This window comes from Azolla caroliniana, unplaced genomic scaffold (genome assembly GCF_043228905.1).
Source record: "Azolla caroliniana isolate FFs.n. ecotype wild unplaced genomic scaffold, voAzoCaro1.0.p SCAF_4, whole genome shotgun sequence".
Lineage (NCBI taxonomy): Eukaryota > Viridiplantae > Streptophyta > Polypodiopsida > Salviniales > Salviniaceae > Azolla > Azolla caroliniana.
The window spans coordinates 19,841,336-19,867,862 of NW_028230439.1; the positions used below are offsets into that span (position 1 = coordinate 19,841,336).

Consider the following 26,527-nt stretch of genomic DNA (forward strand, 5'->3'; position numbering starts at 1 on the left):
TGAGGAATTGCGCCCATCGAGCTTGCCATCGATTTAATATGCGAGCGTTCTGGAAATAAGCAAGATTTTTATGATCACTAAAGACAATGACCTGATGTGGAGAGCCCTCTAAGAAATGCCGCCATTGCACAAATGAATCCACGATGGCTAATAACTCCTTGTCATGTATTTCGTAGTTGATTTCCGCGACATCGAATTTGCGCGAATGGAAAGCCACCGGATGCAACTCTTCTTTATCTCCTTGTTGAGAAAGGATGCTACCGAGGGCGAAATCAGAAGCATCGGCCTCCATGATGGATGGTTTGTTGGTATCCACATGAGCTAGAATCGGTGCTGATGTAAAGGCTTTCTTAAGATGCCAAAAAGCCATATCTGCTTCAATGGACCAAAGAAATGCTTGGCCCTTCTTCATAAGTTGTGTGAGGGGTAAAATAATCTTCGAGTAATCCTGTATAAACTTACGGTAGAAATTAGCAAAACCTAGAAAACATTGTACATCTCATACCGACCGTGGAATTTGCCACTCTAGTACAGTTTGGACTTTAGCTGGATCCATGGCGATGCCCTTTGAGGAGATGACGTAGCCTAGAAATTCCACTTGCTTGCAGTCAAAGCTACATTTTTCTAGCTTGGCATAAAGACCATTCTCGCGGAGTCGCTTTAGTACTAATAGTACATGAGAATCATGCTCTTGCTGGGTCTTCGAATAAATCAATAGATCATCCAGATAGATGATCAAACAGATATCCAAGAGGTCTCTGAATATATCATTTGCCATGCGTAGGAAGACTGTGGGTGCACTGGTTAAGCCGAACGGCATAACAATATACTGAAATGCCCATATCGCGTGCAAAAGGCGGTCTTCCATTCATCTCCCGGTCGGATTCGCACGAGGTTATACGCTCCTCATAGATCGATTTTGGTAAAAAACTTGGCACCATTAACTCGCTCCAAAAGATTTGATATAAGAGGAAGTGCATACCTATTCCGGATGGTGACCTTATTCAATCCGCGGTAATCAACGACGAGACGAAGTGAGCCATCTTTCTTCTTGACAAAGAAGATGGGTGCATCGGCCGGAGATTTCGAATGACGGATGAACCCACTTGCCAAGTTCTCCTCTATGTAGGCTCAAAGGACTTCTAACTCGGTGGGTGACAAGTTGTAAATTGGTCCCCATGGTGGCTCGGTTCCTAGTTGTAAATCGATGGGACAGTCATAGGGACGGTGATGAGGAAGGGTACCGGCTTTTACCTTGTCAAATACATCAGCATAAGGATGATATTTTGCCGGAAGTTGTACTAAGGAGTCCTTAATAGTGCTGGAAGGATGTACTGATATTGCAAATAGGAACGTTGCCTCCTTGTGGCCTTCTTCGCGTAATTGATGGAGTGAAATGGTCGAAACTCGGTGAGTAGATTCTTGGGGTGGTCGATATCGGACTTCTCTTGTTCTCCAATCTATGGTTGGATTATGTAATTCAAACCAAGGTAATCCTAGGACAATGGGATGCTCTGGACTACTAATTATATTAAATGATATTACACACACAAAACAACCTAGGACAACTGGAATGGGTTCTGATTCTTCTACAATATTCCCGAAAGCAATGGGACGACCATCAATGACTATTACAAATGCGGGACAAGGAAGTTTTCTTAGGGATATCTGAGAAGCTTGGGCAAAATTTCGATCCATGAAACAGGAATTAGCTCCGGAATCTAAGAGTGCTAGGACGGGTACTGGGGGAGTACTTTTAGTACTAACAATGACTTGGGCTAGGAACACATTGCTAACTTGCTTGGAAGGAATGGAACCACTAATGGGCTGTACAAATCTAGGGCTGTTGTCCAACCAAACGGCTCCTATTTTGGCTGGACTCAATCGTTTAACTCTTCATCTAATTGATTAAGGATTTCAAATTTGTTTGAGATACTTGGGCTATTAGTACTATGAATACTATCTGACACTCTATTAGTACTATTAATACTATAAGACACTCCGAAGGGAAGAATTGACTCGGGTTTAGTACAGGCGACGATTTGATTTACCTATCTTCTTGGCCTATGGGGACAATTGATGGCGATATGCCCTAGTCCACCGCAATAAAGACATAATCGATTGGCACATCGTCGTTGCTTTTCCTCTTCCGATAACGGGCCGCGTCGACTCATGGTGTCGATCTCCATCGGTGTCGGAATATTGGCTTGAGGTACATCGCGTGCAAACGGTTTAGCCGTGAATGAGGCGTATGTGGGTTCCGGGCGAGAACGTGGTATTTGTAACTGAAATTCCGAACGTCGTTCGAAAAGGCGGTTGTCGCATCGGACTGCTCGACTGATTGCCTCTGTAAGAGACTTTGGTTCTTCGGGGAAGGTTAAAAGCAAATCTTTGACATCATTGCGCAAGCCGTAGCGAAACTGCTCCATGAGGGCCTGGTCATCCCAGGGGATATCTGAGGTGAGTAAACGAAAATCCGCCGCGTAGGCAAAGGCTGGACGATCGCCTTGACGCAATCTTCGGATCTTGTTGATCATCGTCCTGATGCTGTCGGTATCTCCAAAGCAGGCTTTAAACTCACCAATAAAACCTTCAAAGTTATTAAGCAAGGGCGATTGTTTTTCTAGAAGCGGAGCGAACCATGCCAAGGCTGAGCCGCTAAGTAACGTGCCTATTAGGCCGACTCAAGATGCATCAGTGGGATATCGGGAAGGATGCATCTGGATGACTAAGCGTACCTGATTAAGGAATCCCCGGAATTGCGATCGCATTCCATCAAATTTCACAGGAAGTCCAATCTTGGGCTGTTTATAAAATCCTTGGGGACTTGATCCTTGTTGTTGCAACGCTGCTTCGAGTTGTTGTACCCGTAACGCTAACTCCCCATGTTGTTGTTGCGTTTGTTGTTTTTCGAGAGACATTTGTTGCAGATCCCCTATCAACCGTTGGTTTTCTTGTTCCAGGGCAACAAACTTTTCTTTTAGGCACTGTAACTCAGAGAAAACGAATTGATATTCTTGGGCGCTAACAGTAGCCATAGTATAGGGAAAGAGGATGAGGGAGAACGACAAGTAGGCTGGAGGAAAGGAAATTGGTTCAAACTATCAGGAATAGTACTAAAGCAAAGATGGAATTAGTACTAAGAAGAGCAGTACTATTTGTACTAAGAGGACGGGACTGTGTAAGATTCCCGAGAGAGGAAGTGAGAAGAGGAGAGAGATAGCGAGGATGAGAGAGAGAGAAAGATGATGACAGCAGCTAATATATTATGTGAAAAGATAAGTACAAAGTGGCTAAGAGGCTTAAGACTGGCGTTGAACCAATTTGGTTCAACATAATGCCTAGTGCCTTCTTTTATAGTGTTGTCAGGAGTAATCCTGAAACTTCTAGAATGTTCCAGAGAAATCTGGAATATACATTACTTTCTTATAATAAAACATAAATGAAAATAATATCCTATGAATTACAATAGATGGTGTAATGGTTAAGAGCTCGACCCATATACCATAAGGTCATGACAATAACAACCAGAATTCAATAAGCATGGTGCAAAGATGTATGTGAGCATTATTATATATTTGCAATGGTTACTATCTATCTCTACAAAATAGACCTTTTGACCATTGTTACAACCATAGATTGACACATGCGTGATATTCGTGATATTCTCCATGCGCAATATTCTCAATATTCGAGAATACAAAATGACCCCAAGATATTAAAAAACCATTCGTTTTGCAAAATAAATATAAAAAATTTATTTATTTATTTAAATAAATATATTTCACCAAAAAAAGAACAATTATTCATTAATAGATTATAGTGTCAAGAGAGTTTATGAAACTTATTTTAATTAATCAATTACTTAATTAATTTTTAAAAAACGAATATTTTTATATTTATTATACAAATATGATTAGTTTGAACTTTGAAGTACTATTTTTAATGTGAAGATAAAAATATCCATAAATTTTGAGGGAATAAAAAGTGAGAAATTAATGAGCCTTTATTTTATTTTATTTATTTATTAAAAATAAACAAACACTTATAAGTTATACATTTATTATAAAAATTTAGAAGTGTAAAGTCCCCAAGTCCGTCTTTTATTATCCCAATTTATTGTCAAGTTCCTTTTTTTTTATCCTAGGAAATTAAAAAAGAGAAAGGTTTTTTTTTTGTTAAACCAATACTTGACCACCCATTCGTATTCGTATTTGTTTGCATTCGAATGGGAAACCCGACGAATGCGAATATGTCAATCTATGGTTACAACTATATTGTTAATTGTTTGCACTCAAAAAAATCTCATAACATCACTCTAATTGTCTCTAGGTGAAACATGTTTTCAAATCCTAGAAGTATGTTCATTGTACTAGTCAAATGTATGAAGACTTATTTTTTACACATTAATAATTATATATATCTTTGATTCAAAAGTGTAAAAGAGTGTGTTTTGTTTGTGATGAATTTTCCAATAGGAGGATTTTTAATAGAACATGAATATCAAAGGTTTGAATAATGACTCCATTATTTAGAGAAGTGAGGAAAGAGATCCCGTGTGTGTAAAAGGTAAAGAGAGACCACCATAAAGAGAACGAAACCTACTATAATGTTTTCTAAGAGACCAAAATGTCCAATGAGAACAAACGAGGGGTGACATATTAGCCACAAGCTAGACAATTGCTATTCGCGTGCATTATAACAAGATCTTTTTAAAATCTAGTCGCATTGTCCTTTCATTCATCCATCATTCATCCCCCAACCTCTCTTAGTTTTGGTGAACACACACAAAGATATTAATATAAATGGTGTGAAAAACACAATAATGCTAGTGGGGGATATCTTGGTCACAAGTGCCAAACACTTTAAAAGGATCTCTTCTTCTTTTTTCTTTTGACTAAAATGATAACCTTATGTAGATCCCTCTTCCTAGCCGTCATTTCCATCAATTCCCACAGCATTCCCAACCATATCTAATTGTTGGAGATGATCCTAGATGTGTAAACTCCATGGCTGATGTGAAGGAAGAGGTTAGGGACCATAGTGAGGCGATGGTGGCGCATGTCGTGGTTATTTCACTCCCGACACGTGGACATGTGAATCCGATGCTGCACCTAGCCACCCGATTGGCCGCGGAGGAAGGTTTGGCCGTCACCTTTGTTACCTCGGAAGCCAACGGGCGAATCATGAATAAGATCGGGGCCAGTGGTGGTTCAATCCGGTTTCTCGAGATTCCAGACGGTCTTCCTACCGATGTGGACCGCTCAGCTCAAGTGATCGACTTGTGCAAGTCCGTGATGACCGACATGGCCGGCCATTTCCACCGTTTGATCGGGAGGCTGATGGAAGAAAGTGACACCGAGGCGGCGCCACGCCCCACGTGTATATTGGCGGACACGTGGCTAGCGCCATTCTCTATCGAGACTGCCGCCAAATTTGGTTTATCTCACATAATCTTCTGGACGCAATCGGCGGCAAGCTTCGCTTCATTGCACGCAATCACTGCAAATGGCTACCGTCCACTCCCCGAAGGTGAGTGAGTGAGCCTGCTGCTACATGGCCAATTCTCTCATGAATGTGTTTTACTAGGAAGGGACATATAAATGACCACTTTCCATGGGGTACATAAGATTGTCTACCCAACACTAGAAGCATTAAGACACTGAGTCCGATTCCTAGATTTCACGCCTTCCCTGGTGCAATTTACTAGTGTGTTAGTGAGATTTGGGTCCAAGAGTGTAAGGTTATTAAAAATCACAACTTTTGAAAGCATGATATCCATTTTAGCATTCTTAAGGTGTGATTTTGTAGAAGAACTAATAATATAAAATATCTAGTAGAAGAACTACTATTTCGATTGGAGATTTGTTCACCATTCAGTGTTTGTGAATTCTTTGGGTATCTTCAGTTTTCTCGTTTCTTATTCTTCTTCGATTTTATTGATACAGATTTTAGTGTTCCGGGTGCTACATTTCTGAAGCCAACAGATTTCAACACTTTTATACAGTGTTACGACCCCTCAGATTTTATGTTCCGTTTTGTAACAGGTGGATTTGATACATTAGACCGATCGTGTAGGATAATACTCAACACATTCCAAAAGCTAGAGCATGAGACCATTGATTACCTTGTAAACCAGAAAAAATTGAAGACAATATTGCCAATGGGTCCTATTTTGCCTCTCCCATTCATACATCAAATTAAAAGAAACAAGGATAAAGATAGTACACATGATGATGATGCCATCATTCTTTGGAACGAAAACAAAGATTGCCTCACATGGTTGAACCAATTCAAACCTCAGTCGGTATTATATGTTTCTTTCGGGAGCTTGGCATTACTTTCTCATCATCAAATTGAGGAAATTGCACTTGGCCTAGAAGCTACAAGATATCCTTTCTTGTGGGTTACTAGACCAAACTTGATTCATGGTCAATCACCCAACTTCAATGTTGATTTCTTAGAAAGAGTGAAAGATCGTGCATACTTTGTCGATTGGGCACCCCAACTAGACATTCTTTCCCACACTTCTGTGGGTGGGTTCTTCACACATGGTGGTTGGAACTCTACGTTAGAGGCAATCACAATTGGGGTGCCAATGCTTGGATGGCCATATTTCTCTGACCAACCCATGGATTGTAAGTGCATTGAACAAGGCTGGCAAGTGGGATTAAGGTTGCAAGATGATGATAATGCTACTATGGAAACGTTGGTGTCAAGGAATGTTATCAAGGCTAAGGTGGAACAATTAATGACTAACAAAACATTTCAAGATAAGGCTAACGAATGGAGCCTCCTCGCCAAAGAGGCATCAATAGAGGATGGGTCGTCATCAAATAATTTCCTTTCATTTGTGGAGACCTTGAAATCACATATCTTCATGTAAGAGATATATTTTCTCAATGTCCATGTTTCTAAATTATTATGCTTATCTTTCTTCATAACTTTAAAATGAATGTTAAAGTTAAGGTATATGTTAAAAGAACATAATAGAAACAATTTACATCTATTTGATAGATGGATGCAACATTATTTTCATAGAACGTAATATTTCGCTTCTTTTGCCTAAACATTCGTTTTCATACGATTGAAAATGAATGCGTATATTAAAACATAGTTATGTTTTTTGTTGACATTTTAAAATTTTCCCCTCGCTTCTTTTACCATAAATTGTTTTCTTATAGTAAATTATGAATACAAAAGTATAGTATTTACTATTTGCCATACTCGAATGATCGAAACATAGTCAAATGTGAATGGACACATGGTACGTATGGTTCATAATATGGTTAATTTCATTGTTAAACTCTTTCTCATGCGAAATTCCCATCACCTACAAAGCAATGCATACAATGCATTCCTGCTCTCATGGTTGTGGATCCTAGCTGATTATATACACATCTATGGCATCAACAACAGTACTAAGACTCCCCTTCTCAATATGTGATGAACATTGGAATCTTTGTTTTGATATCATAATATGATCATTGTATTAAAGGGAACTCACAGATGTGACTTCATGAAATGTTCACTTGTGCTCATTTAGAAGTGCATTCTTTTGGTCTTTTGCTAGTTGTCAAGAACAATGATTCTATATTTTTTGAAAGGAGTTTTAATAATGGACGTCCATCTCTCCCCATTTGCTCATAGTTTTTTTTCTTGGGTACAACTAGCTAAGTCACCCACATATAAACACCCTTCTCTTTATATTTCATTTTGTTTTTCTATTATGTTTTCTCTTCCTTTGTAGTGGGTGCTCGCTCTCCCCTTATCAACTAGTGTTGTGGGGGTTTTGTGTCTTCTCATTAATGTCACCAACTCATTTTTCAACTTGTGCCTTTCTGCAACAAAAATGTGAGGGGGTTGGCTTTAGGAACATGGAAGTGTTGTGGAACTGCCCATTTTTTCAACTTTTGAACTTCCTCACTAAAAGGTTCGATATCAAATCTTTGCTTGGATAACCCCAACACTTCAAACCCAAAAACAGTTTGCAGAGCATTTATCTCTCTGATGTGTATCCTTGCAAAAGCAAACTGGTAGTAATTTGTTTGGGGCCGAGTGTCTATCCTCATCCTCATTTTGGTAGCTTTGATGATCTAGCCTCATATCATTACAATTTTTTATCTACTTGACCATTATCTATTAATTTCTTTAGACAAAACGATTCAAGATAATATGGTCGCTATCCTATTTATTTACATTATTTCATAGGGACAAGGTTGAATTGATCTTAAATTTTTATTATTATATACATTTATTTGAATCTGGAACCTATCTTTGGTTTGAGGTGGTTTCACACCATGTGCCAAGGCCAACACAATACCACATTTTCAATTTGATTGCCATCTACATTGACCATGTACCCTTGCACCTTTCCATTGGTGGTTGACTAGTGTTGTACAACAAAAAGCAATAGGGCATGTCCTCTAAAGGTACCAGAAGCAAACACAATTCAAGAGGAAAATATTGTAGCTATTGGATAATTATTACCAATTAGACCATGCTCAACTTGAGTTGATCTTAAACACAGTGAAATGGAAAAAGGGGTTGGTAAGTTGGTAACCCGATATTAAAGTTACCTTCCTTGTTTTAATGGGTCTCATTAATCAATTGTTCAAAGTGTGTGAGAGGTAGTGGTTGGCCAATCAAAAGGACATCGTGTTATTAAATGGGTTCTTTGTACTTGAGTAGCATAGTTCCAAACAAGTAGAAGAGTAGATAAATAAGTTTTGCACAATGGACACCAAGAAATCAAGTACAATCACATATACAAAGGTAACTACCCTCATATGCATTATGATCATAGATTGACATATTCGCATTCGTCGGGTTTCCCATTCGAATGCAAACGAATACGAATACGAAGTCAAGTATTCGTTTAACCCCCCCACCCCCCCAAAAAAAAAATTAAAAAATTAAAAAATTCCTAGGATAAAAAGAAATTAACTTAACAATAAATAGGGATAATAAAAGAGGTACTTTGGGGACTTGACAATACTAAATTTTTATAATAAATGTATAACTTATAAGTATTCGTTTTATTTTTAATAAATAAATAAAATAAAATAAAGGCTCATTAATTTCTCACTTTTTATTTCCTCAAAATTTATGGATTTTTTTATCTTAAAATTAAAAATAGTACTTCAAACTAATCATATCTTCAAAGTTTATATTAATTAGTAATCATATTTGTATAACAAATTTAAAAATATTTGTTTTTAAACAATTAATTAATTAATTAAAATAAGTTTCATAAACTCTCTTGACACTATAATCTATTAATGAATAATTATTTTTTTGGTGAAATACATTTATTTAAATAAATATATAATTTTTTTATATTTATTTTACAAAACGAATAGTTTTTTAATATTCTTGGGGCCATTTTGTATTCTTGAATATGGAGAATATTGCGCATGAAAAATATCACGAATATCACTCATGTGTCAATCTATGATTACGATAAATAGCCTAAAAAGGCTAAAACTTTGTAAAATGTTTGTGCAAAAGGCTAGAATAGACACTACTCCTTAGGGCTTTTAGACCATCTCCGTTCAAACATCTACTACATATTTGTACATGTGCTAGCACAAGATTATTGATTGTTTGCCCTCGAATAAATCACATAACGTCACTCCAACTAGTGTCCAACTGGAAGATGTTCTCAAATCCTCTTAAGTGTGTTCATTGTGGACTTCGAAGATCACGTTTTTTCACACATTGATAATTGCATGTATCTATCACCTAAAAAAAGGTTTATATGAGAAGAGTGTGGTTCACTGACGATGAATCTTCAAATCAGAGGATTTCAAATAGTACTCGAACATTGAAGGTTTGAACATGGTGACGACATTGTTTTACATCATTGGAGGGGAAAGCTAGTGTTTTAGTTTGTCAAATGACATAGAAAAGTGAGAATAAAGGTAAAGAAACACGACAAAACCAAAATCTCCAATGAATTATTAAAGAAGCACGACAAAACTAAAATATTTCCAATGATTTATGAGACCAAAAAATTAGGGATAACATGTTAGCCACAAGTTAATCAACGGTGAAATATCACATATGTGCATATATGTGATAATATATTATTTCATAACTACCTTCGGGGGTCTCTAAAATCTAATCCCTATCATGTACTCCAACCATATCAAAGGGATGAGGTGATCTTATTAGGTGTGAAACTGATAGATTTTACACTCAGACGTAAACCACAAATATACTGAGATACAAACAAAATGAAAACAAGGAGCACACGATTTACGTGGAAAACTCTGATTTCAGGGAAAAACCACGGAGAACAGAAATTTTCACTATGAGACAAGAAGAAATACAAGCATAGAATGATAGAACCTGATTTGGTATGGATGTACTCTTAGTTTTTGTTATCTGAAACCACAGTTTCAGCCGAGTGCACCAAACCCTAACTCGTAGGTATTTATCTCCTTCGAAGTTTTCAAAGCTTCTCTATTTTGTTTCTCTTTCTTCTCTGTTACACCCTTCTTTCTTTGCTTCGTCTGACACTCAGTTGCAGAGCTATGTCACTCACTCTCTCATAGCCACCAATGTGTTCGCTCACTGTCGCTTTTCCCTTGCAACGCGTTCCCCTTGCAACGCGTTCTCACTCTCGCGCGCTCACACTCTCTAGTTGACTTTCACCCTTTTCCCACACTATTATACTCTTAGTGATTTATCCCACATGCAGCTAATACCGTTATCCTATATATACTAACCTAACTTTTATACATACATATATATTCGTCCAAACTTCCATTCGGCTCTTCGGCATGTTTTGGCCTTTTCGGCCGATCTCGGCCAGCCGTGTCTCGTTTCGGCTTTTCGGCCGACTTCCACGTAAGGAGGGACAATCTTACATAACAAATGTTTGTTCAAAAGGCCAAACCATCTCTGCTCCAAGATCTCGATATCTTACTACATTTTGTGCACATCCTAACACAAGATTATCGATTGTTTGCCCTCCAATAAATCGCATTAGCACAAGATTATTGATTATTTGCCCTCCAATAAATCGTATAAACATCACTGTAACTATTGTCCAAGTGGAAGATGCTCTCAAATCCTAGAAAGTGTGTTCATTGTGGACTTCAACCATCACATTTTTTCACACATTGATAATGGCAAGCATGAATCTATAAATAACCTAAAAAAATGTTTATAGGAGAAGAGTGTGGTTCATTGACGATGGATCTTCAAAGAAGAGGATTTCAAATAGTACTGGAAAATTGAAGGTTTGAATATGGCCACATCATTGTTTTTTAGTTTGTCAAATTACATAGAAAAGTGTGAAAAGAAAGAATTGGTGTGTAAAGGTAAAGAAACACGAAAAATATCATATCGCCAATGAATTAAGAGACCAAAAAATTAAGGATTTCATCTTAGCCACAAGTTAACCAATGTGGGAAATATCACATATGTGCATAGAAATAGCTACCTCCGGGTCTCTGGAAGCTAATCCTTTTCATGCACTCCTACCATATATGTAAGGGATGAGGTGCTCTTATTAGGAGTGAAACTCCAATGGGTAATGTGGAGGAAGAGCTCGGAAACCGTACCGCATGGGCGGCACATGTGGTGGTTCTGCCATTGCCAGCACACGGCCATATGAACCCAATGCTGCACTTGGCCACCCGATTGGCCGCGGAGGATGGCCTGGCCATCACCTTTGTAAACTCGGAAGCCATCGGGCGAATGATGAATAAGATCGGGACCGGCAGCACGCGTGCCTCCATCCGCTTTCTCGAGATCCCGGACGGTCTCCCGGCAGATGCGGACCGCTCGACCCAAGCGATCGAGCTGTGCAAATCCACGATGACCTACATGTCCGGCCATTTCCACCGTTTGATCGGGAGACTGATGGAAGAAGGTGGTGGGGGGCGGCCACGCCCCACGTGTATCGTAGCCGACACGTGGCTAGCTCCATTCACGATCGAGATTGCAGACACTTTTGGTCTATCTCACATAAGCTTCTGGACACAGTCGGCGGCAAGCTTTGCATCACTTCATGCGATCACTGCCAATGGCTACTGTCCACTCCCCCAAGGTGAGTGAGCTAGCTAGCTGCTACATGCCCAATTCTGTCATTAATGTGTTTTACTAGAATGTCACATATAAATGTCCATTTTCCATAGGGGTAAGATTGTCTAACCAACACTAGAAGCATGAAGACCATGAGCCCAATCCCGACATTTCACGCCTTCCCAATACTAAATTACTTGTATGTTAGTGAGATTTGAGGCCAAGTGTGTAAGGTTATTAAAAACCACAGCTCACCAATGCATACCTATTGGAGCTTTCTTAAGCCTTCCCAATACTAAATTACTTGTATGTTAGTGAGATTTGAGGCCAAGTGTGTAAGATTATTAAAAACCACAGCTCACCAATGCATACCTATTGGAGCTTTCTTAAGGTGTGGTTTTGTAGAAGAACTACTAAGTATAAAATATATTATAGAAGAACTTATATTGGAATGCTTTTACATTTATACTTTAGAATATGATGTCTGTTCTTTTATATTTTCAATGACATAACTTATTAAACTTCTTTTCTACTTACATGTGTATAAACAAGTCTTATATAAATATGGATATATGTATGCGTATATGTACATCAGTATATACTAGATAGATATAGATATAGAGATGGAAATTGTCACACTATTTGGACGTTGTACATTATCTATGTGTTTGCTCACTTTTCAAGTTTCGTGCATTTTATGGGTATCTTTAATCTTCTCACTTCACCTTCCGTTACTTATTATTGATGTAGATTTTAGCATTCCTGGAGCTACCTTTCTCAAGACAATAGATTTCAACACTTTTGTACGGTGTTATGATCCATCTGATTTTATGTTCCGTTTTGTAACTGGTGGATTTGATACATTAGACCGATCTTCTTGGATAATACTTAATACATTCCAAAAACTAGAGCATGAGACGATTGATTACCTTGTAAACCAGAAAAAATTGCAAACACTATTGCCATTGGGTCCTATCTTGCCTCTCCCATTCATAAATCAAATTAAAAGAAACAAGGATAAAGATAGTACACATGATGATGCCATCATTCTTTGGAACGAAAACAAAGATTGCCTCACATGGTTGAACCAATTCAAACCTCGGTCGGTATTATATGTTTCTTTTGGGAGCTTGGCATTACTTTCTCATCATCAAATTGAGGAAATTGCACTTGGCTTAGAAGCTACCGGATATCCTTTCTTGTGGGTCACTAGACCAAACTTGATTCATGGTCAATCACCTAGCTTCAATGTTGATTTCTTAGAAAGAGTGAAAGATCTTGCATACTTTGTTGATTGGGCACCCCAACTAGACGTTCTTTCCCACACTTCTGTGGGTGGGTTCTTCACACATGGTGGTTGGAACTCTACATTAGAGGCAATCACAGCGGGGGTGCCAATGCTTGGATGGCCATATTTCTCTGACCAACCCATGGATTGTAAGTGCATTGAACAAGGCTGGAAAGTGGGATTAAGGTTGCAAGATGATGATAATGCTACTATGGAAACGTTGGTGTCAAGGAATGTTATCAAGGCTAAGGTGGAACAGTTAATGACTAACAAAACATTTCAAGATAAGGCTAACGAATGGAGCCTACTAGCCAAAAATGCATCAATAGAAGATGGCTTGTCATCAAATAACTTTCTTTCATTTCTTGAGAGCTTGAAATCACATATCGTCATGTAAGGAGATATACATTTTATGTGTCCGGATATTTCTATATTATTATGGTTATCTTTGTTCATAACTTTTAAGCCAATGTGAAAGTTAAGGTATATGTTAGAATGAAAATAATAGAAATTTTTTATATCTATTTGATACATGGAAGCATTGTTTATACTTAATTTCATTGTCAAAACCTTTCTCATGGGAAGTTTCCAACATGGGAGCCCAGAGACTCCAACTGTCACTATACGAAAAAGGAGGTACAACAGGAGACGTAGAGGCAACGACCTCAAGCTCTGTATCTTCGCCAACCGGCGACTTCACTTCTCTCTCTCTCTCTATGTACTCGTATAATACAACTACAAAAACTCTAATTGTTACACCATCTTCTAAAGTGATTGCCCTAAGTCATATTTATACTTATATGACTTTTGGGCTATTTACAAATATAGCCTCAATAGGCTCACCATGAAACATATTTACACATATGTCCTTGGATCCGGTTTGCACCGGATCCATCCGGATTCACTCGATCCAGTTTTCGGGTCTCATCCGGAACCCTTCCGGATCCGGTTCCTTCATCCAGCTCGTCTGATCCGGCTCCTCCGGTTTTCATCTGGATCCCATCTAGAGGGACTGAATTCCCAACAAAACTACCCTTTATATTCGCCATCGTTGTCGGTTTGGACAACCTTTAACTTTTGACTTGGCTCTCGTTCAGCTCTGGCCTGGAACTCCTTGAAGAATGAAAATACTTGATCGTTCAACCTCAATACAAAGGCCCATGTTTTCCGACTATAGTCGTCAATAAATGTTACAAAGTAATGTCCACCTCGATGCGATGGAGCATCCACAGAACACACTTCTCTTCTTTTCGGTGGTCTTGAGTGGAATGTTGCTCTGTTCTGCTTTCCAACTAAGTAGTCGACACACTTCTCCAGGTGCACTCCTTTGACTTGGTCTGCTAACAGATGCAATCCCTTCTCACTCATGTGGCCTAGCCTCTTATGCCATATCTGTCCGCTCAAATCGACTGCCACATTTGCTTCCAACTTACACAATCGGGCATGCATCATATACAATGTGCCTTCTTTCTGTGCTCGGGCCACTATGAGGTTTCCTCGGCAGAACTTCCACTTGCTATTCTAAAAGCTACCACTATAGCCTTCGTCATCTAGCCTTCCACTCGATATCAGATTCAATCTCATATCGAGGACGTGTCGAACATCCTTTAGAGTCAGCTGACACCCGGTCGACGTCGTCAAGCAAACATTTCTGACTTCGGCTATTTTGCACTCTCCATTCTCACCCATCTTTTCATAGCCATGGTTCTCGGCTATGTAAGTTGAGAAATACTCTATCGACGGACTTATGTGGAAAGATGCACCAAAGTCGATCACCCAAGTGCATTCTTCACTCGCAAGGTTTGCACTTGTCTATTCACAAATGAAAAATTGTTCTTCATTGCTCGTAGCAATGGCCGACGTGCCCTTTTCATCAAGAATCTTCCTCGGTTCGACACCATTTCTGACACCTTTGTCCTTCTTTAGATGTCTGCAAAGTGTCCAGGTTTCCCACAATAAAATCATGTTAGCTTACCTCTGGACTTCGATCTGGCGTGGGACTTTTCCCTTCTTTATGGACTCCCTCGCCGATTCCTTCCTCTATCTTAATGTTGTGTCAGATTCGCATCTGCCTGGGATAGGACACCCTTGTCGTTCCTTCTCGTCTCCTTGTTACCGGCCGGCAAGAAGTCCAAAATACGGAGTGAAGGAATTAATTAAGTATGGTTGTAAATAAGCATAGTATGGACGGACGGACTGGAAACGGTATGCCGTTCCAGATCCGGACGGATCCCGAATAGGTGCGATAGGCACCGTTTTGTACTACGGGCTGGAAACCTATTTAAAGGCCCGGACCCCATTGTAATCGCAGCGGATAATTAATAGAGCATATGGTGTTTATACTTCTGTGTTGATTTCCGTTCTGTAATTACTGTTATATCTTACGCGTGTAATTAACCAAAGCACTCTAATCGTGTAACCTACATAAGTCGGTGTAATCGTTGAATCTTAATCCTATGCCGTAATCACCCTTTGGTGAAGTGTCTCCGTGACACCTTGTGTTAGGCCTTGTCCGGTCAGAGAATAACACAGTTTTGGCGACCACGATTCCTGCTTTCTCGTAGCGAACGACGGCTTAATGGATGACGAGACCAACGCACGACCTGGTTACAGACCGAGCTCGACGCCTCGCCGAACGACAAAGACGGCGTGAGACTTTCCAGCAAGCAGCGCACGAAATTCGCTCGGATCGTTCGTTCTCCAACGAGATCCGGAGAGTCGCGGAGGAATCTCTTCGGTTACAGCAAACTCGCGACCAGGACGACGGAAGCAGTCTAAGTAGTCTCCGGGAAACCGAACGCCTCCTCGAGGCGCTGGCAAGCGGAGAAAACGAGGCAGAAGCCTTTTCAGCCTACGAATTGGATTCCGAAGGGGGATACAGCGTGCACACGAACTACCGCAGCAGCAACGATACCCCCGGCGGCCCGGAGGACGACGGGTCGGATACCGTGCCGACTCCAGAACCGGAACCGCTCGACCAGGGCTATCCGGAACCGCAAACGGAAGCCGTCAACCCACCAACACCGGAAGTGGAAGAAGCAAAGCCACCGACACCAACGAAAGAGCCGGCGAAGGTACCGGAAGAAGAGCCGGTGAAGGAACCGGAAAAAGAACCGGAAGAGGAACCGGAAAAAGCACCGGCAAAACAACCGGAAGTGGAACCGGAGAGGAAACCGGAAAGATATCAACAAACGCCCCTAAACCGCGGCCTAATACTGGACGACGACATGTCGTTCCAATACTCAAAGTATCGCGATGATCCGGACGCGGAAGCGCATGTTCATGCCTTCGAGCAGACATGGGAAGCAAATCACACGTCCCAGCGAATGACACCGGAGGAAGAAGAACGCTCGAAGATAGCGGAATTCGGGGTCACGTTGGAAGGACCAGCGACACGATGGCGGCGGACGCAGGACCCGGCGACCATCACAACCTTTGCAGAATTAAAAGCAAAATTCTTGCATTTTTTCCACAAGGAGGTCGACCAGACGACAATGGTGGGCCTGTTTTATACGATCCGACAGGAGGCAGGGGAAAGCATTCCCCAATTCGTCATCCGTTTCCAACGAATGCATAGCCAGCTTGCCCGTGCACCCCCGGAGGAGGAATTATGGACGATATTTTTAAACGCACTCCGGGAACCGTTACGCACGGTGTGTACGGTGATCGACTTTCGAGGAAGCACCATTGACCAGGTCATTGACCGGGTCAGAGAAATGGAAAAGTCAAGCTCATGGCTTACACTGGGAGCACTGCAACGGGCATTACCCACAGATGAAGATCTCCGGTTCCGGCAGGCAATTCAATGCACAATCTGCTTGAATGCCGGACACTCGGCAGTGGAGTGCACCATGCGAACTCAGTGTGTGATTTGTCAATCCAAGAGTCATACAACGGACCGGTGCGAGTATAACCTGTTAAACCGACAAGCACCACCCGTCCGACGGATCGAGCCAAGAAGCAGCCGAGACGAAGATGACGATCGCTGGCAAAGAATGAACCGGTACCGACCGGCACAGGATGTCCGGTACGGAGACAGACAAGAGAATGATGGCCGGTACGGGAATCGGCATGATAACTACGACCGGTATGAGCGATCGGACCGTTATCGGGAGTCCAACAAACGACACGAGCAATACGACAGAGACCATTCCCCTGGTTACCGAAGGCACCAGGAGGACTACGGCCGATTTTACGATCCACCACGACCGGACTACCGAAATAAAAATAAGAATAATAAGAAACGTAATTTCAAGAAAGGTGGTCACACTAGGGACCCGGAACATGGAACCCCAAGGAGCCAACCGGCACAGAACGCACCACTCACTACGGGACCGACTCCGGATACCAGCAATGCTGAATCCAACAATACCCGTAAAGAGTACTGCTATTACTGCAGGCAGCAAGGCCACTACAGTAACCAGTGCCCGGCAAAGAGCTACGATAAACGACCAGCAGTTAATATGGTGGTTCCGGAAGTGGCGGATATACAACAAGTAACCACACGGTCGAAAGGCATGGCCAAAGAGTGGGAAACACAAGAGGCCATACGGAAACAGGCGACGGAATGGGTGAAGGAAGCCAATGAAAGGAACGTCGCGGACGCGGAACGGCAAAAGGCGAATACCATAGGGAGTGCCGGCGGTAGCCACCCAGAAAACGAGACATGGCAAGCACTGCAAGAATGTCAGATCACGTTGCCATTAGGAAGACTCTTGCAGCTCGTGCCGCGATTTACGGAAGGACTAAAAACGGGCATGACAGACGGTATAGCCCCACCGGCACCAGTCCTCTTCTCGAATCCGGAGGAGGGACCAACGGTGGTAGACACTAGTAGTCCGGTGATTACAGCTATTGTCAAAGGGCACGAACTTCCCGGCACAGTAATCGATGGAGGTTCCGGGGTGAACGTAATAAGCCTCCTCACGTGTGATGCCTTGGGTATACATGAATGGGAGCCATGTCCGTTCTGGCTACGGATGGCGGATACGAGCTCTGTACGGCCGACGGGCTTAATACGGAAATTGGAAGTCACCATAGGAGGTCACACATTTCACATCTCGGCTGTAGTGCTGCAGCTACAGGCGCAAGGCGCGTACCCACTGTTGCTGGGCAGACCATGGTTGAAAACAGCACACATCAAGCAAAATTGGCGGAAAAATATGATTACCTTCCGGCGCGGAAAAGACAAGGTCCGGGTACCGACACAACCACGGACGAGCAACGGTAAGGAATGCACACCGCTGTATGCGGAATGCGTGAACATGCTTGAAGGGTTGGCAGACGACGAAGAAGCCCAGTACTTGGAGGAACACCCGAAGATCGTACCACTCTTCGAGATTGACGTAGCTGAAGCCGTAGCGCCATACTTGCCGCAGCGGGACGAAACCGAAGCCGAACCAGACAAAGATTCAATTCGGGAATTACGGCAAGCACAGGAAGCGTTGGAACGGGAATTGGCCGTTTCCCAACGGGTAAAAACATCCCAGCTCGACGAAGTGAACCTAGGAAGCAAGGACGAATCAAAGCCGGTACACATCGCCAAAGAAATGAAGCCGGAAGATAAAGCGGCGATGGTCAAACTTCTCACGGAGTTTCGCGACGTATTCGCCTGGTCATACGAAGACATGCGAGGGCTGGACCCTCAATTATATCAGCATCAGATCCACTTAGGCAAGGACGCGAAACCAGTGGCGCAAAGACGTTACCGAATGAACCCCAACTACGCCGCTAAAGTGAAGGAGGAAATCGACAAACTCCTAAGAGTGGGCTTCATCCGGCCGGTAAAGAAAGCGACGTGGCTGAGCCCCATCGTCGTCGTCCCAAAGAAGAACGGTAAAATCCGCGTGTGTGTAGATTACAGGAAACTAAATGCAGCCACAATTACGGATGCATTCCCTCTTCCGTTCACGGATGGAGTACTGGATGCCGTCGCCGGCCATGAAGTTTATAGTTTTTTAGACGGGTTCAGCGGATACAATCAAATCCGGATGCACCCTGACGACCAGGAGAAGACAGCGTTCGTCACCGAATGGGGGGTGTTTGTGGCCGAAGTAATGATGTTCGGCCTAAAAACGACACCAGCAGCTTTCCAGCGAATCATCTGGAGATCTTCGGCGAATACATTCCTGCCTTCATGCAGGTTTTCCTGGATGATTTTGCAGTCTATAGCCAGGGAAAAGACCATTTGCAGCACCTACGGTTATGCCTTGAAAAGTGTAGGTTATACCGGCTAAGCTTAAACCCAACAAAATGCATCTTTGGAGTTTCAAGTGGAATCTTACTGGGACACATTGTAAGTAAGGAGGGCATTGCTGTCGACCCGGACAAAGTAAACGCGATACTAGGGGCACCGGCACCGAAAACGGCCAAAGCACTAAGCCGATTCTTAGGACAGATCTGGTAGCACAGCCGGATGCTCCGTCACTTGGCTGACTTGGCTACACCATTACACACCGCGGTACATCGGACACCGTTCCAATGGACGGATACGGAGGATAAGGCATACAATGCCCTGAAGGTACTTTTGTCGCAAGCACCCGTCGTGCAGCCTCCGGATTGGAGCAAGGAATTTCATGTGTTCGTTGACGCTTCCGACATCGCTATCGGCAGCGCCTTAATGCAACTTACGGAGCCCAAATGGTACCGGCCGGTATACTACGCCAGCCGGAAGCTGTCCCAAGCGGAGAGGAACTATTCGACTACGGAACGGGAGGCCCTGGGCATGATCTACAGTGTCACAAAGTTTCGTCATTACCTATTGGGAAGGAAGTTCTCCTTTCATGTGGATCACTCGGCGCTCCTGTACTTAGTGTCCAAGGCGTCCCTGACCGGTAAGTTGGCCCGTTGGACCTTGCTATTGCAGGAGTTCGAATTCGAGATCTTCCACCGGCCCGGTATCCAGCATGCCGTAGCAGACTATCTGAGCCGGTTAGAGTCCGGAGAATCAGGCGACGGAGTAGCGGATGAATTCCCGGACGCAGAGTTATTCCGTATCACCCCGGAAACGGTAGCGGACGACACGGTGGCATCAGAAGATAGGTGGCTGACAAACATGCACCAGTTCCTAAGCACGGGCCTGCCACCGGAGGAAATGAACCGGGACGAGAGGAAACAACTGGCGGTACAGAGCCGCAATTTCTGTCTGTTACGGGACACTCTCTACCACAAGGGAGCAGATGGAATATGGAGACGGGCAGTCCGTAGTGACGAGAAACAAGTAATCTTACGGGAAGCACACTGTGGGGTTGCCGGAGGACACTATGCCGGGGAAGCGACGGCAAGGAAAGTATGGCAGAGCGGCTTATGGTGGCCCACGACGTTAAAAGACGCCGTCAAGTATGCTAAGGAATGTGACCTATGCCAACGAATGGGCCAGCCTACGGAGCAAGCACGGATGCCACACCAACCGGTACTTCCACTAGAGCCATTCCAGAAGTGGGGGTTGGATTTTGTCGGACCGTTCAAGCCACCGACAATGAGAACGGGTAATCGTTATGTCATCGTGGCAACAGATTATTGCACTAAATGGGTGGAGGCTAAGGCCTTGAGAGACAATACCGCGTCATCCACAGCAAAATTCCTGTACGAGAACATTTGGTGCCGATATGGATGTCCGATTGAATTAATCAGCGACCAAGGAGGGCACTTCCTCGGCCAGGTAGTTGAAAGCTTAACAACGTTCTATGCCGTGGTCCATAAACGGAGCACACCGTTGTCGTGCCTTTCGGCTCCGGATCGTTTGCGTGAGTCGGGTGGGAACCGCCGAGGTTTTGGACTAGGAGAAAGAAGAATATGAGATGAGGCTAGTAATGAATAGATTATTAGAAAGAGAGATAGAAATTTCGTGAATCCCACGAGTGTATTTTATTCGATTAATCAATATTTAGATAAGAATATGTATTTAGATTGAAAGAAAGATATAAGAAACTTGTGAATCCCACAAGTATAGATTATATTATTTTCGTGAATCCCACGATTATATTAATCGGTTGGTGTTTTCGGAAATATATCCAATTTCCAAATATTTCACACACCTATTACATTGTGCTCCCCATCCTTATGTAGTGATGGGAGAGACTAAGCATAGCTACATGCTTTTTTTTTCTAATATGTTCATGCACACTAAATGTGCATGTGATGCTTTTCTAATCCTTGCTTTTATTTGCTAAATATAGTGCTCATGCACGCTAGATGTGCATGAGTCACTTTTTAGTCGCTTGCGTTTTTCTATAAAATATTCACGCACTCTAAAAATACATGGTTTACCTTTTAATAAAGGTAGGCACAAATAAAGCACTTATAGTTATTAAATCTATTTATAGAACACTAAAGATAAGGTAGCATAATGGTAAAGTTGAGGTTTGGCTACGTGGAGGTACAGGGTTCAAATCCTGCCCTATACACGTGATAAATATCTTGATATATTATTTTATTTATTTATATGTAATTAAATCGGTTATATTATTTTTTTACTTTTTCACGTAGTGTACGAAATACACTACGACACTCGCCCCCTCCGAACCCGCACATCCTCCGGTATGTGCCGAAGTTGCCGATGCTCGTTGTCTCCCCTTCATCCTCCGTTTGTCCCGCTATGTCAACTTTGTCTCTCCATTTTGAGTAGACCCATTCTTTCCACCCGAACCATTGTCGCCATCCGATCCACCATATTCTTTGTTCATTCTTTGCATTGCCATGAGTGGTTGTCATGGTCCCTTGTGGTACTCTTGAGCATCTCGGTGTGTTGTCTCTCTCCACTCCGCGCTTGTCTTCCGTAGGTTCTACCCACGCATCGATGTCGACCTCCGAATACGCGCTCGCTGTTAGGTCCTTGTGCGGCTTTAATGCATGCTTTATTTCTCGATGTTGCGCATGCGTCGTATTAGGCCGTAGCGCATGCTTCGTATTCCATCGTAGTGCATGCGCCGTATTACCCCGTAGTGCATGCTTATTTTTGCACCGTAGCGCGTGCTTCTTTTTGCGCCGTAGCGTGTGCTTCTCTTTACGCCGTAGCACGTGCTTCTTTTTGTGCCGTAGTGCGTGCTCCGTATTACATGCTTCTCCCATCGTAGACCCGACCTTCGCGTTGTCATGCTTTTGTTTACATCGGAATTTCAGACGGATCATCTTCCATCCGAACCGGCTTCCGACTTTACCTTCCTTGTTGCCACCTCCCGTCTCTCCGGTCTCACGTTGGTTCTCGGACACAACCGCCGAAGTCTCTAGAATTAGTGGGTAGGAATCCTCGGTATTATCATCTTCCGTTGTTTCACCCATAGCCATGTTCTCCTTGGCTATCTCTCCTTCGTATGCATCGGCTTCGACCTTCGTTTCGTTGCCGCCACTTTCCTTATCTTCGGTGTTATGTTGACACCCGGGCTCCAGTACCGAAGTCTCCGAAACAATGGTGAAGGAATCCCTTTGTTCGTGCTCATTTACTTTGTCTTCCTCGTTGCCCTTCCGGTCCTCCACTTTTCCACCGACACATTCCGTCTCTCCGGTCTCACGTTGGTGCACGGGCACAGCCGCCGAAGTCTCTGGAACCGGTGTGGGGATACCCTTTCGTCCTCGATCTTCCTCCTCCTCGTCCTTTGTTGGCCTCGACTTTGGTTCGGTTTTAAGCTCCCCTTCAATGTCGACTTGCGACTTTTCATGCATCTCCGAACCCTTCCGCATCAAGCTCTCCTTCGGTGGTAGTCGGTGGCCGCTTTTCACCCACTGTTGACCGCCGTTCGTGGACCATGTCCTCGTCCGCTTCGGTCTTAGATAGTCATATGTGTCTCGTATAGCTTCTTCAAAGGACTCCCACATCGGGCTTTGTTGTCGTATCTCGTGGATTCTCTCTTGAAGCTCATCCGTAGCCACCCGGTTGAAAGATAACACTTGCAATCTTTCTGAGATACCATATCGCAACATCTCCATTTTGTAGTCACGTAGATAGCGTGACACGTCCTTTCCATCGAATTGCCCGTTCTGTTGCACGAGCCGTTGTACTACTGTCGTGATCTCCGACATCTCGCGTTGTTCTTGTAGCATTCTCTCGAACATCATCATCATCATGTTCATCGCCTCTTGTTGATTCTCCATCTCCTTGCCACCCGCCTTCACGTCGGGTTCACCAACTGTGTCGTGCCTTTCGGCTCCGGATCGTTTGCGTGAGTCGGGTGGGAACCGCCGAGGTTTTGGACTAGGAGAAAGAAGAATATGAGATGAGGCTAGTAATGAATAGATTATTAGAAAGAGAGATAGAAATTTCGTGAATCCCACGAGTGTATTTTATTCGATTAATCAATATTTAGATAAGAATATGTATTTAGATTGAAAGAAAGATATAAGAAACTTGTGAATCCCACAAGTATAGATTATATTATTTTCGTGAATCCCACGATTATATTAATCGGTTGGTGTTTTCGGAAATATATCCAATTTCCAAATATTTCACACACCTATTACATTGTGCTCCCCATCCTTATGTAGTGATGGGAGAGACTAAGCATAGCTACATGCTTTTTTTTTCTAATATGTTCATGCACACTAAATGTGCATGTGATGCTTTTCTAATCCTTGCTTTTATTTGCTAAATATAGTGCTCATGCACGCTAGATGTGCATGAGTCACTTTTTAGTCGCTTGCGTTTTTCTATAAAATATTCACGCACTCTAAAAATACATGGTTTACCTTTTAATAAAGGTAGGCACAAATAAAGCACTTATAGTTATTAAATCTATTTATAGAACACTAAAGATAAGGTAGCATAATGGTAAAGTTGAGGTTTGGCTACGTGGAGGTACAGGGTTCAAATCCTGCCCTATACACGTGATAAATATCTTGATATATTATTTTATTTATTTATATGTAATTAAATCGGTTATATTATTTTTTTACTTTTTCACGTAGTGTACGAAATACACTACGACACCGTACTACCCACAAGCGAACGGGTTAGCAGAGTCAACCAACAAAACGCTCCAGAACATTCTCCGCAAAATCGTCAATGAAAACCGGACGGACTGGGATACAAAGCTCCATAGCGCGCTATGGGCGTACCGAACGGCATACAAAACAAGTATCCGGACAACGCCGTTCCGGTTAGCGTTCGGCTTAGAGGCGGTCATGCCGGTGGAATTTCAGGTACCAAGCTTACGGATCCAATTACGGGAACGGCTGAATGAAAAGGAGTCGGAAGAAATGCGGCTAGCAGCACTATGCGAACTGGAGGAGCAACGGCTAGCCAGCATCCTACACATGGAACTGGAGCAATGACGACGGAAAGTGTTCGTTGACCGTCACCGGAAAGGTAATGAAAAGATGTTCGAAATCGGAAAGCCGGTGCTAGTATTCCAAACGAGGATGGGCAAGATGCCGGGTAAACTCCGGTTTAGATGGACAGGCCCGTATTGGCTGACACGGGAATACAACGGGTCCTACCAGTTAGGGACACTTGCCGGTGAAGTGCTAGGCAAGTGGGTCAACGGATTTAGACTAAAGCCCTATAAAGGACCGATGCCAAAGAACCCGTTTATGCAGCCCACCGGCACTATACCGGGATCGGTACGGATGGAAGAAAAAGACGACGGGGAACCCGTAGCAGAGGCGAAGGAAGACACGGCAACCCCTCAGGAAAACGGTAAGGGTTCGAAGGGACCTACGGATGTGTAAGATCACATATCGTCATTTATTAAAAAAAATTAAAAAAAAATAAAAAAATAAAAAATAAAAAAAATAAAAAATCATTAAAAATCGAGGTATGAACGGACGTGAAAGCAAGGAGCGAAAAGGTACGTAGTGGGCATTTAAGAGCCGCCACATTGCTTAATACTAAATTGGTACACGACGTGCGCATGCTCGAAAAAGGCGCCAAGACGCACAGAGAAAAAGAAGAACGCATGGAGACCTTTTTTTTTCGCGAGCCAAGAAGCACAGAAGCACCAAGGCAGTGGAAGCTTAGCAAACGCGAACCTGCACTCAGAGAACCCCCACGTTCGGAACGCTCTCTCTCTCGCTCTCACTCTCATCACCACTCTACCTCGCCATCTTTCCTCGACCTCGAAGCAGACATGGAGCCACAAACGCTGTCGGAAGCGGCCAGGAAATGGCTCAGGCAACACGGACTGGATGGGTTCTTGACCATCATGGAGGCACCACTGCACAGAGAAGCCGACCGGGTCATCAAGGAGCTCGACACAGAAGTTATCACCGAGGAAGTGATCCGTGCGCTAACAGGCCTTCCGGAGGGAGGAATTTTTCAAATCGATAACCCAACCTCAGAGCAGCTCATCCGATATTTCGGTGAGTACTCTGTAGCCGGCAAAGGCTATCGAACGCAGGGCGGCGAAGATCCGCTATTCAGGGAGATAGCTCGAGTGCTCCATGAGTACGGCCACGTGTACCCCCGACCCCCTGTCATGCCAAAAAATCGGGCAGGGATGATCATAGCCACCTATGAAGGGATCAAGGTGGACTGGCCGGTATTGATTGTAGACGGTTTGTGCGCGGCAATAGACATGGTACGAGGAAAGGACGGCAAGGAGGGCCGGAAGCTGTGGCATGCCGTAGCTCAGTGGATAACATTGCTCGTGCCGCCGGTCGAGACCGTTCAGCCAAAGAAGCGGCCAAGATTATCGGAAGGAAGCACCTCGAAGCCCGCGTCCAAACGACAGCAGCTGCTGGCGTCGAAGGCGACGAAAGGGAAGAAACGGCTCCCAGAACCGGAGGAGGTGTCACCGGTCCGACCCGTTAAGATAACCATACGGCGACCGGGACAGAAGGAACCGGAACCCTTGGCGGCACAGATACATGCCGATACCCAGGAAGAGGAAACGGAGGAGGCAGTAGAGCACCTCCAATGACGGTCAAGAAGTAGGACCGTCGGGACAGCGGGGGAGCGTTCGGAACCGCAAAAGGAAGAAACGCCCCCAACTCAACCTGAGCAAACCACAAGGGAGGAACCGGAACCGGTACGTATAGAACCGGCCTTGTCGACTTCTGTACAAGAAGTCATTCCAACGGCTCCGGAGACGGTGAGAACCGGAACTCAACAGCCGGCGAGGCCAGCCAACACACACAGCGGCCAAGGAGTAGAACCAGAACGGCAGATACAGGCACTCAGGCCAGACAATTCCACAGTGAACGAGCTGACCCGACCAGTACAGCAGCAAGGCACCAGTAGCATGTGGCTACGGTGGGTAGGCGAGCAGATCG

At 43.4% G+C, this 26,527-nt stretch overlaps 1 protein-coding gene across 3 annotated transcripts; it reads left to right on the forward strand.

Annotated features, from left to right (window-relative positions):
- Nucleotides 1–4,941: 4,941 nt before the first annotated feature.
- LOC147865292 (7-deoxyloganetin glucosyltransferase-like) lies at nucleotides 4,942–13,740 on the forward strand. Of its 3 annotated transcripts, XM_087318069.1 has the most exons (3): nucleotides 10,110–10,176; nucleotides 11,526–12,061; nucleotides 12,787–13,740. In XM_087318069.1, the coding sequence occupies exons 2-3, from the start codon at nucleotides 11,539–11,541 to the stop codon at nucleotides 13,719–13,721; spliced, it is 1,458 nt and encodes a 485-aa protein (XP_087174195.1). In that variant the 5' UTR covers nucleotides 10,110–10,176; nucleotides 11,526–11,538; the 3' UTR covers nucleotides 13,722–13,740. The 3 variants fall into 3 exon arrangements, with proteins under 3 accessions (XP_087174194.1, XP_087174193.1, XP_087174195.1); XM_087318068.1 differs by lacking the exons at nucleotides 10,110–10,176; nucleotides 11,526–12,061 and adding an exon at nucleotides 4,942–5,532; XM_087318067.1 differs by lacking the exons at nucleotides 10,110–10,176; nucleotides 11,526–12,061; nucleotides 12,787–13,740 and adding exons at nucleotides 4,943–5,532; nucleotides 5,949–7,016.
- Nucleotides 13,741–26,527: the final 12,787 nt, after the last annotated feature.